The sequence below is a fragment of the Megalopta genalis genome, chromosome 9 (assembly GCF_051020955.1).
Source record: "Megalopta genalis isolate 19385.01 chromosome 9, iyMegGena1_principal, whole genome shotgun sequence".
In the NCBI taxonomy this organism is placed as follows: domain Eukaryota; kingdom Metazoa; phylum Arthropoda; class Insecta; order Hymenoptera; family Halictidae; genus Megalopta; species Megalopta genalis.
This window is the reverse complement of record NC_135021.1, coordinates 13,461,478-13,483,527: the sequence shown is the minus strand read 5'-3', so window position 1 is coordinate 13,483,527 and position 22,050 is coordinate 13,461,478. Positions and strand designations below refer to the sequence as shown.

At 43.4% G+C, this 22,050-nt stretch overlaps 1 protein-coding gene across 2 annotated transcripts; it reads right to left on the bottom strand.

Moving 5' to 3' along the window:
• Positions 1-487: 487 nt before the first annotated feature.
• LOC117220743 (O-acyltransferase like protein) lies at positions 488-21,765 on the bottom strand. 2 transcript variants are annotated; one of them, XM_033471002.2, is made up of 11 exons: positions 21,337-21,765; positions 10,644-10,855; positions 8,153-8,370; positions 6,928-7,019; positions 6,257-6,450; positions 5,636-5,971; positions 5,013-5,212; positions 4,517-4,649; positions 3,882-4,071; positions 2,917-3,059; positions 488-2,807 (listed from the first exon to the last, which is right to left on the bottom strand). In XM_033471002.2, exons 1-11 carry the CDS (start codon positions 21,602-21,604, stop codon positions 2,256-2,258), a joined length of 2,538 nt encoding a protein of 845 aa, XP_033326893.2. In that variant the 5' UTR covers positions 21,605-21,765; the 3' UTR covers positions 488-2,255. The 2 variants fall into 2 exon arrangements, with proteins under 2 accessions (XP_033326893.2, XP_033326894.1); XM_033471003.2 differs by lacking the exon at positions 21,337-21,765 and adding an exon at positions 11,590-11,806.
• Between the last annotated feature and the right edge of the window lie 285 nt (positions 21,766-22,050).

The window sequence follows — 22,050 nt, the reverse complement described above, 5'->3', positions numbered from 1 at the left end:
ACACGTACAACTATTTTTAACGGTAAGTTCGCTGTTTCCAAAAAATAGTTTCTGCTTTACGAAAAGTTGACGATATCTGACCCGCCGATAGTTCGCACGAAAGAATCGTAAAACGATCAGTCTGGTCTCATTTTAAAGCTAGAAGCATCTACTTTTGCTCGTTATCGTTCATTTTTTTGTAACATGTTTTTCTATAGTAATAACAGATGGTAAACTGAAGACATGTTCTTTGCGGTAAATACTGTAAAATAGAACGTCTTTAAAAACATTGGAAAATTATTGTTGTGACTAAATCTGCGATGGATATAGAGATTGAAGTTTCCCCTTTAATACGAGCCCTAAAATCCTGATATACGATATTTTTTAGTCTGTTTTATAAAACCGAAACGAGGGACAGATTTGGTCGTCCATAGCCCTTATGATGTATTTTATGTTATTGTAAAGTTAGTAAACTTTTTAGTAAACCTTTTACACTTTACAAACAACATGACAGTAGAAACATGTTTATTTATAACAGCGCAACAATTCACATACAGTGTCTCGCATAATCGTTTACGATCATTCATTTTCGTTCGGGTTACGCACAAAATATCAAATTTTATTAATCATCCTACTCAAGGGTTAAAAATATTGATATCTAACCAGCGATTACGAAACGAATTGTAGCAAAATGATCAGCGTTCCCAGACCCTGCGCCATACAATTACAAAATTTGAGTATGTACACATAATACTGTAGCACGTGTTTCGTAAACGCGTCGCCGACTGAATTCATTCGATTTTTCCACATGATTTCCAACCGCTTTTCATTGGAAAACATAAAAGAGATCGCTAGTAACGTATACGAATTTTTCGCATAATTACATTGGAATTAATTCAATAATAAACAATTTTCTATTTCATGTTCTAATATGAAATGTGTAGGAACAAATGATCCGTGCCGCATTCCCCATAAGAGTCAGTATAAAATCCGGCACGAATCAATTGTTGCTTGAACGATGGTGGTGCCTCTTGCGGCGAAATTTGGAAGCTCCGTTTGAGATCCGTACAGCGCCAATTAGTACGTGGCAAAACGCTGAAACTGCTAGCCAAATCGGAGCTTCCAGATTTCACCACAATTAGCGCCACTGTTTGGTTAGCAGTTTCAGCGTTTTGCCATCCTACTAATTGGCGCTGTACGGACCCCGAACGGAGCTTCTGCATTTCGCCATAAGAGGCGCCACTTTTCAATAGATTCTGCAGATGATTCTTGCCGGATTTACATTGTTTTCTACAGCGAATGCGGCAAGAATCATCTGTTCTCTTTATGTACGATAATAAATAAACTTTTTTCGCATGTTATAGGCATAAAAGCGTCTCAGGGACATTCGTGTACCTTCAAAATATTTTTCTGATCCCTAAGTTGATAGATTTCACGTTATCTTTCGCTCGCATATTACCCTTATGGCAAGAATCACTTGTCGCTCTAACAAATATTCAATTTACTCCATATTCGTAACAACAGAGCTGTTCAAAAATATTTTACGTTTCTTAAATTTCTTTAAACCCTCCAAACTGTATCAACAATGAGAGACAGCCTAATTACTCCTATCTCTGTTATCATTATTATTAATATTATTATTATTATTATTATTATTAATATTATTATTACTCCTATTTCCTCACTATTTACAATAATATTACAATTTGCTTTCCGAAAGCAAAGTCCTGAAATATATTGATGGTCGCAATAGCTGTCCTCCCGAAATCAGGCACTTCGAATTAGTCACCCCGAGGTAGGCTAAACATTTATCGTGACCGTCATTGCGCGAAAAATTCGCCGAGCTAACAATTAATACGATCGGAAGATCGATTTCTGACAGCACAAATTTCCTCTTCCAATCCTAACATCGACGAGCGAGCTGTGAATCCCTGTGCGTACGCAAGAATTAGTAAACTCCAAAAAAGAAAAGACAGCAAATCTATTAACAAACATTAATTCTACGCCTAGTTCGCACAGAGACCCGCGAAATCGTGCGCTCTCGTACTGAGACTCCAAAGACCTTTGACCCAGACCTCAGGGACCAGAGCCAGCTACATAACAGAGTCATCGATTAGCCTCGAAGATCTCATATTCAGAGGATCGTGCCAGCAAATCGGTGTCCTCTTCGAGTTCTCGTCTCCGTTCCCTAAATCACTATGGCTGCCGCCTACGACGGCTACATATAAATAAACGCTCGACCAGCAAGCTACAAACACAACAGACAATCCTCCCGATCAACAGTCCACCTTCTTGGACTCCTTGGCGTTCTCCAGCCTAGCCTCGTTCACGATGGTCTCGTAATTGCAGTCCAACCGGACGTCCAACTTCGAATGCGACGCGTCGTCCGAGTCCTCGTCGAACCCGTTGTTCTGATGCACGTTCCTCGACTCCGGCCAGGAATTGTTCCCCTCGGAACCACCTCCTATCACGAAAATGAAGGGACACCTGTTCCCTTTCTGAAGGTCCTGCGACGATCCCGAGTCGTACATCCCCTGCTCGAAGCTGACGTCCCCTGACGAGCAATAGACGTTATCCTCGGTCGACTTTTGACCGTAATTCTCGCTCTGAATCGACGACGAGGAATCGTTCGTCGATCGGTAGATCTCCTTGCTGGAGTCCGTCGAGCCGAACATCTTTTGCTGGTTCTGTTTCGAGGTCAGCTTCGCCTGGCTGATCCAGTACGAGAGGAGGGTGCGGTCCAAGATCATGAACGGCATCTCGAAGCACAGGCTCCACACCGCCGAGAGCAGCATCGTGAGGCACAGGTTGCTGGAGAAGCTCCGGAACTGGGGATTCGACGACGGAACATGATTTTAGCGAGGATTTTTCGGCACATGTTTGAGGTATATGTCTTCCGTGAGTTATGGTAGATCAACAGAGTTTTATGGTACTCACAAGTTGTATGGGGCTGACTATGCCGGTGGTTCTTTCGGCGCCACCCTCCAGCAGCAAGAAGACGTAGTGGCACAAATAGGCGCTGTAGGTCAATTTGCTGAGAGGAACCCAGCCTCTCCAAGAGAGACAGTGGTCAACGAAACCTTGAAGAAAGACATGCCAACTTCGGTATACGAAAAGATCGAATACAAACGGTTAGAGGACAATTGTTAGGTTGGTGCGTATGAAATGTCGGATTTTTAAGTGAATGTATGAAACTGCGTATCTTTTTTCAAAAGCTGTTTAAAGATTACACGAATATCGGTTGAATTCATATCCTTACTTAAATTCGAAACAAATAACAAAACAGAACACTTTTGAGAAAATCTTCTTTCTCGAAATGTGACTCTGGCAATGTACGACTATTAACGCGAGATTATGCCGAAAGTGAAAGCATAACGAAAACAGGGAGACAAACGTTTACATGTAAAGAAAATCCGACATTTCGTATGCACCAACCTAATACTCAAGTTACTAATAATACTAATAAAATTACACCAATTTGCACCAACCTAATACTCTAATTACTAATAATACTAAAAAAATTACACCAATTTGCACCAACCTAATACTCAAATTACTAATAATACTAATAAAATTACACTAATTTGCACCAACCTAATACTCTAATTACTAATAATACTAAAAAAATTACACCAATTTGCACCAACCTAATACTCAAATTACTAATAATACTAATAAAATTGCGCCAATTTGCACCAACCTAATACTCAAATTACTAATAATACTAATAAAATTACACTAATTTGCACCAACCTAATACTCTAATTACTAATAATACTAAAAAAATTACACCAATTTGCACCAACCTAATACTCAAATTACTAATAATACTCAAATCAGTGATCAACGATCGATGGTCGAAAGATTCCGCGCAGATCAAATCGAAAGTATGATAACCGTACCAGCGTATCCGTGAACGCAGCAAAAGATGATCCAGGAGATCGACAGCGCGAAAACCTGCCTGTGCAGTCCGGCGTAGAGGCTGGCCTCTAGCCTGTCGTAGACGTGATCCTCGAAGTACATCCATCGTGGACCAACGAAGACGAACAACGCGGTCAGAGCAGCGACCAGCCATCCAGCGAGCACGTACATCTGCAGAAAACCACCGGGACAAGGTGAAGAACAGTTGGATCGTGAAAAAGGACGCTTTCGCCGGTTGTGAAAGATGATGCTGGTTGTACGAACACGTGACGCACGACCTCTTTGACCTCTCGGATCAAGCGTACGCGATGATTTTCGTTTCGCTTCGGTAGGGAGGGAATATTGTCTCTTCTTGTTTCTCATCTCTAAATGCAGAAAACGAGTGTTAACCTTCTGTGAGGCCCGAAGCAGGGCTCGCAACCCTAACCCAAATAGGTTCACGGTTCTTTAAGGTGACTCGCCCAATCGAGGCCGGAAATACTCCCTCGTAGGACAATGAAAAATTATGAAAGAATGAACATATAAGAAGCGCTTCGTCCGTTCAATTAGATAATCCACGTCCGACGTTATCGTCCGTGGAAGGGTCGTATAAGTTTGTTGAATAGGGCGCACTTACCGGTCGTATTTTGATGACCCGCGACCTGGTGTTGTAAAGTATGTAACCGAGAGCCAGGCCGATCACGTATGCGCCGAATCTGTTGTACACTTTCGTGTAGATCTGCACGTAAACCTCCGCCACGTCGTTGGCTCTAGCGACAAAAAGGAAATCGTATGTGCAACATTTAAACGATGCAACAGTATTTACATAGTCTTATCCGTTAAATTGCAACATAAAATGCATATATTTTGTGACCGAACACTTTATTTAGCCGGAGAAAAGTGAAATGTATTTTGTAAAATTTCAAAATGGACGAAGATAAAGTCGACAATCCACAACACTTTAATGTAACACGCTTGAACGCTAGTTGCAAATTTAACAGGAGCAATAAGTAATTTTCAGGCTAATACGGGGCGGATCGAAGAAGCAAGTGATACAGACCGAAATTAATCAGACTGTGCTAGATGAAAAGAGAAGATTTCAGAATCGATGTTTGACGAATCTCGGTACTCACTCCTTGTAGTAGAGCATGGTGCCCGATAGTTTGAGGGCGAACGTGATGACGAATGGTATGACGACCGATGCGACGAGGCCGAGGCCGATCACGATCCAGAAGAAGATCTGTCTCGTGAACTTCAGCATCGGGTACAGGAAAATCGGCGACAGCCAGACCAGCTGCATGTCGGTCGCCAGGTACCATGATTGCGACATGCACTGACAAATTACAAATTCCAATTTATAAATAATCTGTGTATATATATATATAAATTTTTTAAATCCGCATAATTTTCTGTACTTCTTGGAATTTAAAATTAAAAAAAAATGATATAAATTATATATATAATTTATGACATGATTTACAATATAATATAATAATTAAAAACAACATATAATTTCGTATAAAACAATATATATGTATAATTTATTATTATATAATTTATATATGTATACATATATTTATATAATTTATTATATATGTATATATTTATTATAAATCATGTAGTAAAACATATAATAGACGTAAATAGAAAATTATGCGAGTTTCAAAAATATCGATAACTACAAAAACCGATAAAAAAATATCGATAACCCAAAGAATTCGATAAGCATAAATCCGACAAATATTATTGTACGTACTATTCTGGGCAGGTTGACGTAATTGTTCGCGTAGAGGAGATTGGTCCACCAGTTCTCGCGACAGTAGTCCCTGTTAGCGCCGACCCATTGGTCCCATTGCGGCCCAGTTCCCATTTTATAGAACAAAGTGGCGTAGAAGCCGATCATCATGGCGTAAGCTGGCGTCAGCCTCAGATAACGGTGTAAATAAAGGCCGATCACGTTCAAACGTCCTTTCGGGTCCTTCGCGTGCTTCGTCAGCACCGTGTACGCCATCAGCACTCCGCTCAGCAAGAAGAACGTGTCGGTGATTATGTTCGCGTTCAGCAGCAGCATGTTGCTCCAGCTCAGGTGCATCTTGAAGAAGAATACGAATCCGTCGGACACTTTGAAACTCACTCTGACGAGCATACTTTCGTTCGGCAGACGCGATCGCCCGAACTTAATCGGCGAAGACGGGACACACGTCGCCACGTGTAGGAACAAAAATTGACTCGTACTACTGTTCGTACCTTCTGCCGGCTCTATCGGAGCAAGGCGAAGGCCGAACTTTCCTTGCACCATGTATAATACTTTCGTTTGTCATCGATCCGTTCTGTTCAACGGACTCTGATCAACGGTGAAATTGAATTTTCGCCTTACCAGTGGCACCTCGTTCAGGTTCATTTTCACGCCGACGATCTCGGAGTAGAGCGTGTGGCCGCAGATGATCCAGCAGATGCTGAGATAACGTAGTCCGTCCAGGCATTTGATCGAGTCCCTGGACCTGTCGGTCTTCAGGAGATTCTTCCCGTTCGTGTAGACGGAGAACGACGTCAGAAGCACGTGTCTGTTGTCTGAAAACGGTTCGATTTTCGGGGAAGTCCGTTTAGAAATTCGCGTACCGAGGATCCGATTAAATGCTAGAACTTTTGGAACGGCCTGTAATCTCGAACGGTGTGAAACAGCTGTATCGGTTGCGCGAAACTCATTTCTATGCCTAATGGATCGTCGATGTTTACAGATTCTGGATCGCGAGGTGTAGGATGATCCCGAGGCCTCCGGCCGTCCCTCTTCCTCGCGCGTTCGCGATCTTCGGCCCGTCACGGCGAAGAAGAACGGAGAAGGAGCGATAAAATGCAACCGGCAAAAACAGCGTCCTTAACACTGATCGTTATCTACGCCGGCCGAGAATCGTTATCGGTCACGCGTGATCTCGCGATCCGATCGGATGCCGATCGTTTTTCTGGCATCGTTCCGCGAGGAATATCGATAAGCTGACCTACACAGGACAGGTGTAACGATCGTTTACGTAACGAGAACGTGCAACCCACCTTTACGGTTCAACGTGCTCAGACGGCCTTGCCTGGCGATGTCGTAACTCGTGCTGGCAATTATGATCACGGCGAATATCGTGAGGATCGATCTGCAATTAAACGTTATCGTACGTCGTACTCATTAGCCTGCCGACAATAACAGCCTCCCGTCTTTCTAAACGTGCAACCCCGAACGCACGATTACTTCGATCGACCGTTCATAGTCACCATAAACGATAAACGGATCGCGAATTTTTATGCGACATTAACGTTACTCGAATTTTTTGAAGAATTTCGGAGAGCATCACGCGCGTGAATTTTGAGAAATTGATGTTGCGTTCGTTTGCAAATTTCGGATATTGCGCGGGAATCGATATAAACGCGTTGCAACGAAATTTTTAAACGAAAGCCAAACCGCGCCGAAAGCCTGAAAAATTTCATAAAACTGAAGTACTTCGTTCGATTAAATTCATATTGCAAAGCAAGCTTATGTGGCATCAATTGCATAAACGTTCGTACCTCTCGCAAATCTTAATGAAATTAAGAAATTCTAATGTCGATTGGCGTAAGAATTAATTTTTATAAATTAACTCGGGAAATTTCCCCATTAAGCGACTTCGGTTAGAACGAGATCTCCACATTCGGCTGGCTATAGTGTTAAGGAAGGGCTGTTGGCGTAGAATTTTCCAAATTTTCCCGACTACGATGGAAGATCTGGTAAACGAGATCCCGATTCCAGAGAGGCTGTCCACGGTTCTCGCCTCGAATTTCAACATCAAATTGGGCAAAGCGGTGGAATCGTGATCAAACGAAGCGTATTTGCTCGGCTCTTCAGTCTTGTGATTGTATTGTTGCTTGTGACTGTATCTCTCGGTAATCTGAGCGTCCCAATTTTTCGAGACAACATCGAAATCGAGATCGTGAGGAGCACACGCGGGATTCCCCCGCGAAACCGATCAGGAAAGACGAGAGAGTCCACGCGTCATCGCAGTCCAAGAATATCTTTCCACGATAATTCCCGATTTTTCTAGCCGTTCGGAAAGCAAACTCCGTCGAGCAAATATTTACATTCGAGTCGGTGTATTGCGACGCGATTTTCAGGGACGCCGCGCGTTTCTTTCGATTCGAATTATTCCGGAAAATAGTGCGCAAGCAGCCTTGTCCTCGAGATAGCCGACAAACAACGCGAATAGAGTTGCATTTGGGAGACCGCAATAGCGCGCAACCCGATAATGATATTTACATGTAAATCCAGTCGGTTACGTCGAGGACCGGTCGATCTGTTTCTGCGGTGTGACAGGAGTTCTCGGGAACCTTCACCACCAAGTCGACGCGACCTTCCACCTTGAGGGGGTCGAGGACGATCTCCAACGCCTCCTGGATCTCCGTGTGGTTGCAGCTAGATGGAACGCACCACATCCATTCGTAGATCACCGACTTCCCCGGGAGCCATTTCACGCCCTGCGTCAAACGATCGATTTTCTCAGTCTACTTCGTACTCACCTTTGAACCCTTGATTTATTCGAAATAAAAGAAACATCTGCTGCGGTCGATCGACTGTGTGGTATCGCAGAATTAATCGTTTTTGTCTCGCGAGCCGCGAACATCCATACTTTAAGAGGAAAATGGATTTAGTTTACATTATGCATTCTTGCAATCTAATATTAATTCGTAATATTTTCGGAGATATTTCGGAAAATGCTCCTAAAACAATTTATTTATTTATATAAAATTATTTATTTGTAATTTTATTTAATATATTTATAAATTTATTTATATATAATATATATATATATATAATAATATATATATATATGTATATAATATACATTTATATATTATATTTTATAATATATATATAAGGAGCAAAAAAGTATATATAATAGGTAAAAACCCATTTTTTACAATAACGACCAAAAAAGCTAATATTACAGTTTATGTAAACTCGTTCTAAATCTTCCGCCATTGGCTGCAAACATGTCTATCTTATCGTTATTATCATTAACAATTTGAAGTGTTCTTTAAAAATGGTCAATCGCGTTAAATTTATTGGAATGATCGAACATACAAAAGAGAATCGATCTAGCCACGGTTTTTACAAAAATCCTTTTCACTCGAACTCGAATTTCTGAGAAAAGCAACTCGGTGATTCGATTCGGTCCCAGGCAGCGTCTGCTCACGCTAATAATAATGATTCCAGTCCAAAGATAATAAATCGAAACTCTCATCGCAGCGTGGAAATTGATAACGATAATCATTAGTAAGATCGCTCGGCGATACGCGTTCCCGAACAATGACCGATAAACGTGTTAAATGAATTCGAGTTCAAGCGCGTTATCGTGATGAGGAATAAAGAGCTTATCAATGGATTTCAACGGGAGAACGTTCCCGTTCGAAAACGAGCATTTCGGCCGCTGGAATATTTTTTTCATCTTCTTCGATTATTAACGAAATCGGCAATTTGTTTTCTACTTCTGTGAATCGAGATTTCGTCGAGATCATCATCGACGCGTGGCGAGGGTCTACGATTTGAATAGTCACTGCTGTTGCTGTATCTATAATAATACAGGTAGCTCTCCTACAACGCGGCATCCTATAACACTGTTTCGCTCTAACATGATAAGAAAATTGCGAGAACCTTTCTACGACATTGTACTTTTATAGCACTGGATAACATGATTTTTGTTTAACATATTTCAAAACTAAATAGCGCCTTTACATGAAAATATATTTATTATATTATATAATTATTATAATATACTTATTAAATATAATAATTATATTTTCATGTAAAGACGCTATTTAGTTTTGAAATATGTTAAACAAAAATCATGTTATCCAGTGCTATAAAAGTACAATGTCGTAGAAAGGTTCTCGCAATTATATATATTCATATATCCTTAATTATAATAATTATATTATACTTATATTTTATATTTAATAAGTACATTATAATAATTATTAAATATAAAATATAAGTATAATATAATTATTATAATTAAGGATATATGAATACATATACCCTTTTCCGCTGAAAAGAAACCGAAAATTCAAAAGGGATCCTCATACCATGAAATCTACAATGACCTTGTAAGAATCAACAAACAAATCAAAATTACAGATTTTTTTAAAGAGGATTGAAGATGCAAAAAATCTGAATGAAGAAGGAAGTTTGGAAAGTGAAGATGATATCCGAATAAATATTGATGATATAGATACTATAGATGATAACCGAAAAAAAACGTTCTCGTTTGATTGTACTGAGTAGTGACGAGGAAGAAATTTATTAAATTAAGGTCACATATATATTAAATGAAAATAACATTTTCTGCTTTTTTGTTTTTTCGTTCTGTGTTATACATACATTTATATTTTTAACACTAAACCTACCAAGCAGTAATACTAACTAACATGTACTGCTTCACAAAAGTGAGAAGACAGAATTTATTTAGAATTTCTAAAGCTTTTATTATAAAACTTGCTCCAAAATAATGTAACTTATCCAAGCGTTTTCCACGAAAGAGTCTCGGAACTTTTTCAGAATTGCAAAATAAGAAAGCGGTCACTTCGACCGCGGTAGGTTTAGTGTTAATAAAAGAGTCGAGTTGCTTATATATAATTAAAAAGAAAATGTTTCTTTTAATTACATAAAAATCGGCATTTTTTCGGAACCTATCTGGGTTGTAGGAGGGTTACATATAATCGAATGCTCCGATAAGGAAGGATCGACTCACCGATGCGAGGGCGACGTTCAGGAGGACATCGCCGACGTCAGGCGTGTGATGTCCGCCGTGGTATCCGGTGATGTCGAACTGCACCATGGCGGTGCAGGCCTTCCCCGTGAATCCGTGTCCGGTTTTCACGCGCAGGCACTCGTCGTAATTGCCTAGCTGCTTGTAATTGCCCGTGATTACGCCCGATGGAATTTTCACGGACGCGTCGTACACTGGAATCCAGAAGAAAAGAAGGTCTTTGTACTTTCCTCGCAGCTCGCGCCTTCCCCGCGCAGCTCGCACCTTCCCCGCGCGAACATGAAAATGCCAAAGCGTGCGCGGGACTCAAAATACGGGGCGCTTGTTATCATCGGGGAAATCGAGGACAGAAGAACTCCTTGACGCGAACCAACGTCAACCGGTTCGATTTGTTGTCAGGCTTCGGTTGATTGTTAAATGCCAACGCGGCAATACGCGATCCCTCGATCAAGGAATAAGAAGTGTTTTTCGCTGTTTCAGAGGTCGACGTTTCTTGAAATTTCCGTTTATGAAATTTGCGTGATCAATATGAGAAATGTGCTATTTTTCTAGCTAAACGTAATCGTCGGTAATCGCTGTTTCGATCCATCCACTTGAAAATCGAAGTCTTCCCTTTGTGACGACACCATATTCGATACACAATTCTCTGTTCGCAAAATGCATTTATATAAATTAACAAGGTCTAACAGCATTTCCGTTTTCTTTTAACAACGAGTAATCTTTTAACTGGCGAAGGAAGATTTTCTTTAATTCTGTTTCTTTGTAGAATCAGAATAAAAATTTCCATAAAGATCCGCGATCTATTAATTACGTTTATTCGCGACGAAAGAATCGTCGGATCTGAGGGCAATGTTCTCGACACTCGAGCTACAACAATTCCATGAACAACATTGAACTGTGAACGGACGTTGTTGTTGTGTTCCACTACCTAGCGTAAAAGTGCACTGCAGAAGCACGATGGAACGGGGGTAGAAACGATCGCAAACAAGAAGAGGAGAGATCCCAGCCTGTCGAATGAGTCCGCGTAGATTCTCGAACAGCATATCGAGATTTAGAAGATTCCTCGATTTCCCGTTGCTGTCGCTTGAAACAAATAAATCTGTCGACTCGTGCTGTCTGATTTGAAAGCGGGGAGACGCGCGCGGTCGGCTCAATGCCGCGTTGTTGGTCGTGTGCGAACGATTTGCCGATTGCATACACGGAAGTGCATCTTGAGAGGAGATACGCGCGCGGGAACTGCGCGGTTACGCGGATTGTGAAACGGGTCGGTCGATAAGGGCGCACCAGAGAAAAATCTGGCCACGTTATCTCGAGTTTTTCACGAGATGCCAGATAGCGAGGACAAGCCTGTCCGCTGACAATGAGTTCACGCTCGCAAATAACGCCGACGCCCGCGGATCAATCGCAACATCTGCGCCACGATCTTCAAACTTTTCTCCGGAAACACAGCGTCACTCGACGCCCACGACTGAGACCGCAGTGCGAACTAATTAAAACAATTGTACAAGTTCAATCTCAACCCGGGCGCGTGACAATTTCTGTTTGGATCGCTCGTGTTATGCATGGTTGATCGTCGAAGCGTCTGCTCGCACGTACGATCGATCCTCGAGACAACCGGTCGAAGGATTAATCAATCGAGAAAGTTATTACGGGCTTTTGCAGTCCCCGATTCGCAAAAGTACAATATTTGCACGGAACGATTTCTACGCGACGAGTCCTTGAGACGTGGAGAACGTCGACCCGCAGGATCGCGATCGACCTTCGCATAAGGCTCGTGGGATCGATGCAATTTTATTGTTTCTTAGAAGCATTTTTTGCGGGAAATATCTTTCAGCAAGAATATACCAGACTTTTTGCACGGTAGACTTTTGATTTCGCCTCGCCTTCTTCCAAGAAGAGTCGCGTTATCGATGAACCTCCCATACTCCCGTAGCTGTTTTTATACAGTAACGATGAATATCCGCGAAGGTATCTTTACGATCTCAACAATGGTAAAATAAAGAGTCGTCCGGTGTTAATCTATTGACAAATCCCTGGGACTGTGGAAGAAAAAAGGGAGACCTCGAGGAACGAGATCGATGGTTGCGCAGATCGTTTCGGAATGCGAATAGGAAAAATAAACGGGATGACGTAGATCGGAGCGGCTCAGATAGGAAGCAAGGGTTAATAACACATCGTACGGGGAATCGGTGATTTATTCAGACGCGCATTTGCAAGGAGCCGGCGCTCTAAGGCCACGAGTTCGTTTGCTCCCCCGCCGGTATCTTCATCGATGACGACGCATCGCCTATCCGGAGCCTTTATTCATCTGGCCTGCTGCTGCCACTTGGAAAATTTTCTACCTAATCGAGCAGCGAGAACATCGGAGAAATCTCTGACATTTGACTCGCCGATCCTTCGCGATTTCGGACCACCGCTTTCGCGCGCTCGCGGCTTATTCCGCTCCCAGTTTTCCTCGTACAGAAATTATTCCACGAGGAAAAGATCGCGTCCGGCAGCGTGGCGATCTTGTAATCAATTTCATTTAATAGACTGGAACTGTCTTGGAACTTGATCTCGCATGTAAATTCCAAGAAATATCGATACTTAAACAATCGTGAGATACGGCGGACTCTAATCACCCCGCGAACGTGGAACAATCGCCGTAGGTTTCGGGATTGAAGACTCACCTTTGCAAAGAGCGCTTAGATAGATCTACGATTTTTCGTCGTTTTATCGGATTTTTTATTGTATTAGGTCGAGTCATGGGATAACTTCCGTTTTCTATCAAACATTTACTTTATTTTCGTCTATTTATTTTCTGTGTATCTCTATTTCGAACTCTTATCTATTCCACGAAAGCGAAAATTCGTTTGTCCCGATGACTCACAGTGGGTAGATACGAATAATAGATTCTATCTAGTTGCATAGGAACTCGACCTAATATTGGTTTTTAGAAATCCTCGAGAGGAAGATCCTAAAGGGAATTTTGGAAATGACGATCTCCAGCATCCGAGTTGATTTTCATATTTTTACGCTCGATTTACGCGAATTATCATTGGCGTACGATGCACACGACCGGTGAACGTGCTAACAGGTCGTTTAAATAATCTCGAAGGACACGGCAAGAGGCGCCGCGGCCTCGTTGCGAAACCCGAAAATGCATACCCAAAAATAGAGCCGCCATGCCCCGGGCTTTCGCAAGCAGGATTTCTAAACCCGCTGGTCATTTCTCGCGACGTCGGCGAGAGAATCGACCGTTTAACATTCGATCTTCATTCGAACGGAAAAAAGAGAGCTGCATACACGACCAGCCTTGAACCGACCGCGATGACGCGATCCTGAATTTTTTTGCAAGCGGTTACGCAAGGCGATTCCAAGGATGTGGCGCTCGGCTCCGCAGATTTGTTTTTTTCGAAACCCGAGACCAATCGATTTTTTACTACAAATTCAGTCAACATTGTTTCGAAGCTGCGTGGTAACGCGGTGAATTTTCGCGAAAGTGGGCTGTCGCGAGGCAACTAAAAAAAGCTGGGAAGTTTCGAACGGATTTTCGTGTACGCAGTTATCACTTTCTGCGGTTTGTCCAGACTGTCCAAAAACTGTTCAGACTGCTCTGAAAACATCGAAATTTCGTTTTATGGTTTTATTGCGTCGCTTAATGTATCATCGAATCGCGCCGAGATAAAACGAATCCTTTTCAAATCTCTCCAAATCGCGTGTACTTTCTCGCTGTTATAGTTCGGATAATGCAGGTCCCACTGCGCCAATTCCAGACATTTTACCGCGACAAACATACGCAAACACGTAGAGCGGGTAATTGCGGGAATAATTGCGAGCGATGTTTTCGAAATTTCAGCGAATTTCGGCGAATAAATGATACAATAGGTTTGGCATCGTCGCCGGTGGGAACAAATGAGCGCAATTACACTCGGAAACACCTTCGAATTGCATTCCGTCGGCAGCGATACAATGTTAATGGTAATTATTCGCGGCGCGGACAATTTAGACTTGCCACGCCGGGAATGCAACCGGCCACGCTGATTGCACGCGCTGGTTGCATTTTATTCCGCGACAGACGCGATAAAGGGCTTCCTGTACGTTTCTCGATTTCAAACGATTTCATATAGAAATCGTTTAGATCAGATTTTAAATAGAAATTACACCAGAAATTGCGATGGTGGACGAAGCTGCAACCATCGTGTTGACTTCAAAGTCGCAGCTTCAAATGGAGGCGCGCAAGTTTCTTCGTTTCAAAAAATCAATCTCTCATCGTGTACAATGAATTCTCCCTAATTGACGCTCAGCTTGGAAACAAAAATGGACAATTTTGGAAGAGAAGGTGCGATTATTCCAGCCTCGCGGCTCGTTTTCGTGGTTGTTCACAATCGATGATTATAAAAACGAGCCGCGAGGCTCGATCAATCGTATCTCTTCTTCCCAAATTGTCCATATTTTCTACATAATCTGAGCGTTAATTAAGGAGAATTTATTGTACTTAAAAATCTGAAAGCTCGATTTTCAACTAAAAAGGTTCGTGTACGATTTTCAGTTTCAAACGTGCCATCTTTCTTTGCATATTTTCAGAGGCGCGACTCGTAGAGTAATTTTCAATTCAAACTGCAACGAAAATTTCAATTATCTGCGCGTGACCCGTCGAGTCCGAAATAATCGTAGATCGGAACGGCGTGTGGTCGCGGATCGCGACGATATTCGTGTGGAGCGAGCCTAAAGAGACGCGTCGGCGTCGGAAAAGAGGGAAGATCGATCGATCATCGGTCAGCGAGCAAAAAGACCGGCTCCGATACACAAGGACGGTCATCGGCACCAACGTTATTCCCTGTTGACCCAGTTCGCGTGCGACACATGACGCACGACGCATCACGATTCGCAGATTCGCTCGAATTCGCGAGTTTCCAAACATTCTTCCATCCCTCCCCGAAATAATACGAACGATTTTGCCGATGGAGAAAGGTCTCTCCGATAACCGAACCGTTGACACACAGCCGATTCTGTATCACGAGCAATCCGTGTCACATTCCCTGTTTTGATCGATTAATTTCGTTCGAATCGAAGCTGCTAGCTTTCGGGCAAGATTCGCGAAGTTTTCTACGCCGGCCGAGGTTTTCGGAAAGCTGAAACAAAGATCGTCTTCGTCTGCATTGTTGTGCAAAGCTGCGACTTGGCGAGATAAACGAAAGGTCGCGAGATAGTAGTTCGATGAATTCGCTTGCACTATAAATCTATAATCTGTTTTCGTTGCCATTCATACGCTCTCCGCGAACTTTTGGCTGAATGATCTATCGCCGCTCGTATTTCTGCGCGTAAATAACATCGATCGCAACTAGTTCTTCAACTAGTTCTGCAATTAGAAACGCGGGGCACCTCGGTCAAATTGAAATTCTCAAGCCTACGATTGATTCCTAATTTGTTCCTAATTTTTTTCTAATTTACTCCTCCCAAATAATTCTCCTTCTCACCGGAAAACGAGTGCATACTGTATTTCAGACAAAATATCGTGATATTTTCGAAGACGCGCGAATTGTGTCGGCTCGTAAAAATTCATTTCGCAGATTTATGCGAATCCCGTGCCCGGCGGTCATCGTCGCTATAACGAGATCCGATCGTTTCGAAAGTGAGAGTGTCTCTGACCGAGGCGCCATTGTTGATCCGGTGCGTTGCGTAAGAGGACTTCGGATCCTTCGATCCGAGACTTCGCTGCATCGATCGGATTTCGGGGAACCACTTCGCTTTTATTGCGATCGAACGGAGCGGGACTGTTGAATTATTTTGAAATTCCGTAATTAATTTCGCGCTACTACAAGTCTGAAAAAAAAGAAACATATGTACATATTGTTTCAGTGTTTCGAAATTATGGAAATAAAATCGTACTTTAACCCCTTTCACTCAAGTGACGACTCTAAGACGCCGTTAAAAATTGTCCCATCGCGTTTCAAAATAATTTCAACATTATTAAATTTGTTTACATTTAAAAAACAGTTATAAGTGTAACTGTCGCATGTGTCACAAAATTCAACTTCATATATACATATAAAGTGCACTAGTTTATATATAAAATGGAAATTGGAGAAAAAGGAAAAAAAAATGGAGAAAAGATCAGAAAAACTATTTTCGATTTCGAACAAAATAGTTCCATTTTATAGCGCCATTTTAATAGTAACATTGCAAAATGTTTTCGACTGCGAAGGGTTGACAAGATCAAATTCTGACGACAAAATTGCTAGCAATCGTGGCAACCGATTGGTCGAAAATCAAACTGCGATCGACGTCGTGGCGACGAGATTTTGAAGAACGCTGACCCGTAAATCTATTACCACCCCGATAAGTAGAAATTTGCGCACTCGCGGCCGATAGTGTTCGTTTCGCATCGCATCGATTGCATAACGTTTTCGAACTCGATAACCGGGACGCGATTGTTGTTTATTTAGGAAAATGAAGGCTGAACAGTAATTGGCCGATCAACAGTCTCTCACAGGAGACTGGATTCGCGAGAAAAAATCGCACAACCTGGGGACTCGTTTCAAGAATCGACGCCTCTTCTTTCGCGATCGTTCGTCTTTTTTTCCGGTATTCTGACAGATTAAACGTCCACGATTCATCGAAAATCAGGCAACACGGTGTGCTCGTAAACATGCCAGTTCTGCAGCTGCGATGCTGCGTTGTATCGCAGTTCCGAGACTTTTATTTAACTCGATGGCTTGTGTAATTGTAAATAAAGATAAAACTTCGTTGCATCGTCGATAATCCTAACGACGATGAACGACGAAGAAAACCGCGGTGCCAAACATGTTATTACTAAGTAGTTATGCATCAAAAGTTTCTAAATCAATCACACGATGCTGGAGATCGATAAAAAGTTCGTCGTTTTCTTTTTTCATAATTCTTGGATTTTTCGCCGTTTTCCTCAGGAACGCGCAAAAACCGCCGTTCGGTGATACCAAAAATAATTCCTCGTATTGCATATCGTTCTCCGTTGATTTCTCGATCGGAGCGGCCCGATGCGATATTTTTCAATCGGAGAGGAAGATCATACGACGCCGCGGCTGTTTCAAACGCGATCTATCGATCGGTTCTTATGCATCATCGACGGAAACATTTTCGTACACTTCCGGGAAACTGCGCTAATCGACAATAGTGCGCAAAACTGGCCGATACGACGGCATTGACCCCGTCGAACTATGATTACCGTTATCGTCCACTTCGAAAATTAACCGAGTTCCCATCAATAATTAATCGAATTACGTGATACAACTAGAACGAACGGTTCCACACGTAGCGGCGCGCTGTTCGTTGTACTTGGGAGAGATTAGGCTCCTGCCGTTGTCTAACACCACTGGCCGCGACGACTTAAGGTCAAGATCCAATGCTACGAACCATTTCACGACCGATGGAAGCATTGTCCGGAGGAATTCCGTGAAATTCTGCGACTTTCACCGATGAGGCCGATTTATCGCGCCGAAAATAAACGAGACAGAAATCCGTCGTTTTCGGAAATCGTTGATCCCCATTCTCTTTCGTCGGAAAATTTCCTTTCTCCCGAGCCAAGAATTGCACAGCGTCGATGCGAGCAAATTAATTGTTGGTTAGGCCCTATCAAACGCGCGTGCCTATATCTAGCATTACGTCATGGTTATTTATTTAAGGCGAAACTTTGAACTAAAGAAAAAAAAACAGAAAAAAAACAGACACTTTGAGAAAAATGAGATAAGTATACCTCGGCGTTCGTATTCAGCCAGAGAAACTTTACGACACGGTGTTCGTTAGCTGGTCGTGCTCGATCAAAAAAAGTGGCACGCGAATGACAGACCAAACAAAAATGTGAAACGAATTCCATCGGGAAACGATAAAAAGAATCGCTTCTTTTCGGAATGATGCAAACAGCCAAAAATGATTGTGTTGTCTTGGATATTGCATATCTCCGTGAGAGTACGGGTCAGTTGGTCAGCGTTAATTCGCAAAATTTGCTAGTACAGCGTCGGCTTTCGAAATATGTACCACGGGAAAATTCGAAAGCCGTCGTTCCTGTCGGATTAGAAACTCGATTCGGATCGTTTTGACACTGGCTCGATGGCCCTAGAGCGTTAATCAACGAAGGTGACAGATGATGGAACAGGTTCACAGCCGAAGGAAACTGGTTCATCGGTCGTTTCGTACTAAAAACCCGGGGTCGTTGACACCGTGAAATGAAATTTCTAGTTCGTGGGAGTCCCCGAAACGTTCTTTTGGCCCGAGTTCGTCATACGTTGCTCCTCTCACCTACTGGCAGACTCGCGGTCGGCTCCTTTCCACCGAAATGTCAGGGAGATTCGTTCATCCTTTGCGGGCCAGGCGACCCATTCAGGAAAAAGCGAACACGAATCGTTGCCTAATTTCGTCGTCTATAAATAGCGGCCCCGAGGTGAACGACCTGTTGCCTAGCTCGCGAAATCGTTTCACGCATTAGAATCGAAATCGGCGTCGACGGAACGTTTTACGCGTGAGGTAACGAAGAAAGTGTTGTTCGAAGCGGTATCAAAAAAATTTTCGAGCGACGTGGACCGAACGAAGCCGTCGATGTGTTCGGCCACCACCGTTTCTTTATCTTCCCGGCTGAACCGATCGAAAATTCATTAAGAAATACAGTAAATAGTCCTTTGATTGACGCTCAGATTGTGCGCAAAAATGGACAATTTAGGAAATAACCTTGCGGCTCGTTTTTATAGTTGTCGACGTCCATTTCTGTGGACAATCTGAGCGCGAATTAGGGAGAATTTATTGTATTACAAAAACTTAGCAGAACAGAATTGTGAACTACTTGAATATTATGCTACGATTTCAAACAACAACGCGCGATAAAATTGATTTGCACATTTTTATAAAAACTGCTATTATCGCGTTCGCGTGAAAAATGTTCATTTCGCGCGAAGTCCCGCGGTCTGATCATTGCGTTTCGATGATTTCCCTTGTCGTTTGAAGGAGATTATGAAAACTGATGTCTGATTAAACCATTCGCGTCGCATCGCGATCAAATAGTCGCTCAGAGTCAGTTTTTAGTTCATGTAAAAAGGAAATGACTCAATTGGATCAAACATCGACAGTATTAATCATTCTTTCATGTTTGCAGTATGTATTGAAAGTATTCATCATCTTGTAAATATCGACAATTCAGCGATCCCTTGAACAATTTGCGTCGCACATCGTCGCACTACTTGTGCAAAATCGAGACCATTTAAATATGACTCGATACCTGCTTTCGATAGGGTAGTTAGTTGCTCTCGCCTCGTTCTTCGTTTCGATTGCTTCGAAGAGCCAGGTATAACATTGCACGCCTAATGTTTCGTTGCCAGCACAAGGGTTGATTGTCCAAGAATATGCCGACAGAATCTCGAAGCCGAGGGAAAGAGAGAGTTTTAGAAATTTGGAAACGTGGGTTTTGGCTCGCGGCGGGTCCGGTGGAACGGTACTTTTACGAGCGCTACCGTGGCTCCCTTTCGAGAGACAATTGATCCTCTCCCATGACGGACTGGCGTAGGGACCCCGTTAGATAATGACGCGCGAATAGGTAGACAGACCGACAGATTGCTCAAACGGTATTTTTACGGCGGTCCGGGGCCGGTGCCGACGCGATCTCCATTGCTCTTCATCGCTTTCTATTCGGGAGGACCGGCATGGCAGCGTCAGAGAAAGAGAGAGGTCACTGACCCGCGAAACCAATTGAGCAATCCACGAAACCGAGGCCCACTGCATCAGTCATCGGCGCCGTGTGCTCATGCCGGGCATGATGCCGGTCGAATACGCGTCCCACAAACCGGCAATCATCGCCGCCGGCGCCGACAGCTGCCCGGAGGATGCACTCTCCGACGTCTTTTCAAACCTCCCGCGCGCGTCCGTCCAAGTCCCCCGACACCTTTCCCGAGCCCCTTGGAACCATAAAAACCCTTTGATTCGTATACCGACAGCTTTCTTTCCGAAACCTTCGTCCGTTTCAGCCTACTTAACTAGATTCAGCCTAGATCCTTAGAGGAGCGTCAACTTATTTGTTTCATGGACTCTTTTGTTAAACTAGTTATGCCGTTTGAGAATGCGTGGGTCGTGCAAATCGTAGAAATGTTCACGTTGAGAAATCTAAAAAAAGAAACTAATCGAACGCAAGCCTGTCTTTCAGAGACTGCTCTTCTAAAAGCTGAAACTGGATCAGCAGAAATTGAAATAAGAGATCGAGAAACAAACAGGAATCGTCCACGGCGCCTGCAAGGTTTTATGAAAGTTGGAATTTTTCAAATGTCTCCGCATTTTCCTCGAGTTACGAGAGTGCTGCCAGGGTGCTGCAACTTTTAGGGACGCTCACAAACGGCAAGCACCGCGTGGTCTGTCCGATAGATAAATCTGGTTGCGAAAACTGAACACTTTTCTATTGAAAATACGGGTCGATTCCACAGTGTGCGAAGAATGTTTTCGATTTTTCGTGTAATAAACCAATGAAACAACAAGCTAGAAATGCATTAAATGCCGCAAAACACTAATTTCCCCGCATTTTTCTGGACGAACAATTTTCAAAGACGCTAATCGATCGGAAAATCTCGATCTTTTCCGCGGCCGTCACTAATTGTCAGAAGGGAATTTCGACGATTTAGCGAAATGACGATGATAAAAATATCGATCAAAGTGGCAGATCGAAGGGACACGTTCGACTTACTTTGCAGAGCCCACGGTGTGTATCTGGCCACCTCCCTCAGGTAAAGAGCGCTGCTCCTCAAACAGGTCTCGGACGCGCCGTCGGAGGGTGCGAATGGTTTGGCGAGCAGCTCGAGCAGCACGGCTTCCGGTTTGACACGGGCTTGGACAGGGGCGACAAACGAATGAACGGCGATGAAGAGTAGCACGATTTTGAGAACAGGGGACCGCCGTTTGCCGGTGGGACCGAAGGAAGGGGAGGAAGCGGTGGTAGCGATGGGGCAGCCCATGATGCTCGCGTGTAATTAATTGTTCGAGGGGGTCCGAGAGCGCACGTGTCGGGGCCCGGACGCGGGTCACCTTTGTCCGCTGGTCGGCTAGGTGTGCACTTGCGTGAAACTTGAGGCCGGCAAAGTAGCAGACGTCAAAACGTGAACTGTACGTTCTGTCAATCGCTGGGGCATTTATATATGTGTTACTGGTGTGGCGCGCCGGCACGATGATGGGGGTAAGAGCATTCGACTCTCCGATGGGCACCTCTTATCGATGCGACCGAGGATTACGCGCGCGGCGCGTAATGTGTCTCTCCTCTCCCAACCCGGCCCGGCACGGCCCGGACCGATCCATGGCACGGCACTCGAAAGAGAGGAGAGGAGAGGAGAGAGTGGGAGAGACCGAGAAAACGTGTGTGCGCTCGTTCGTCGGTAGGAATTCGACACGATCGGAAAGATCGAAC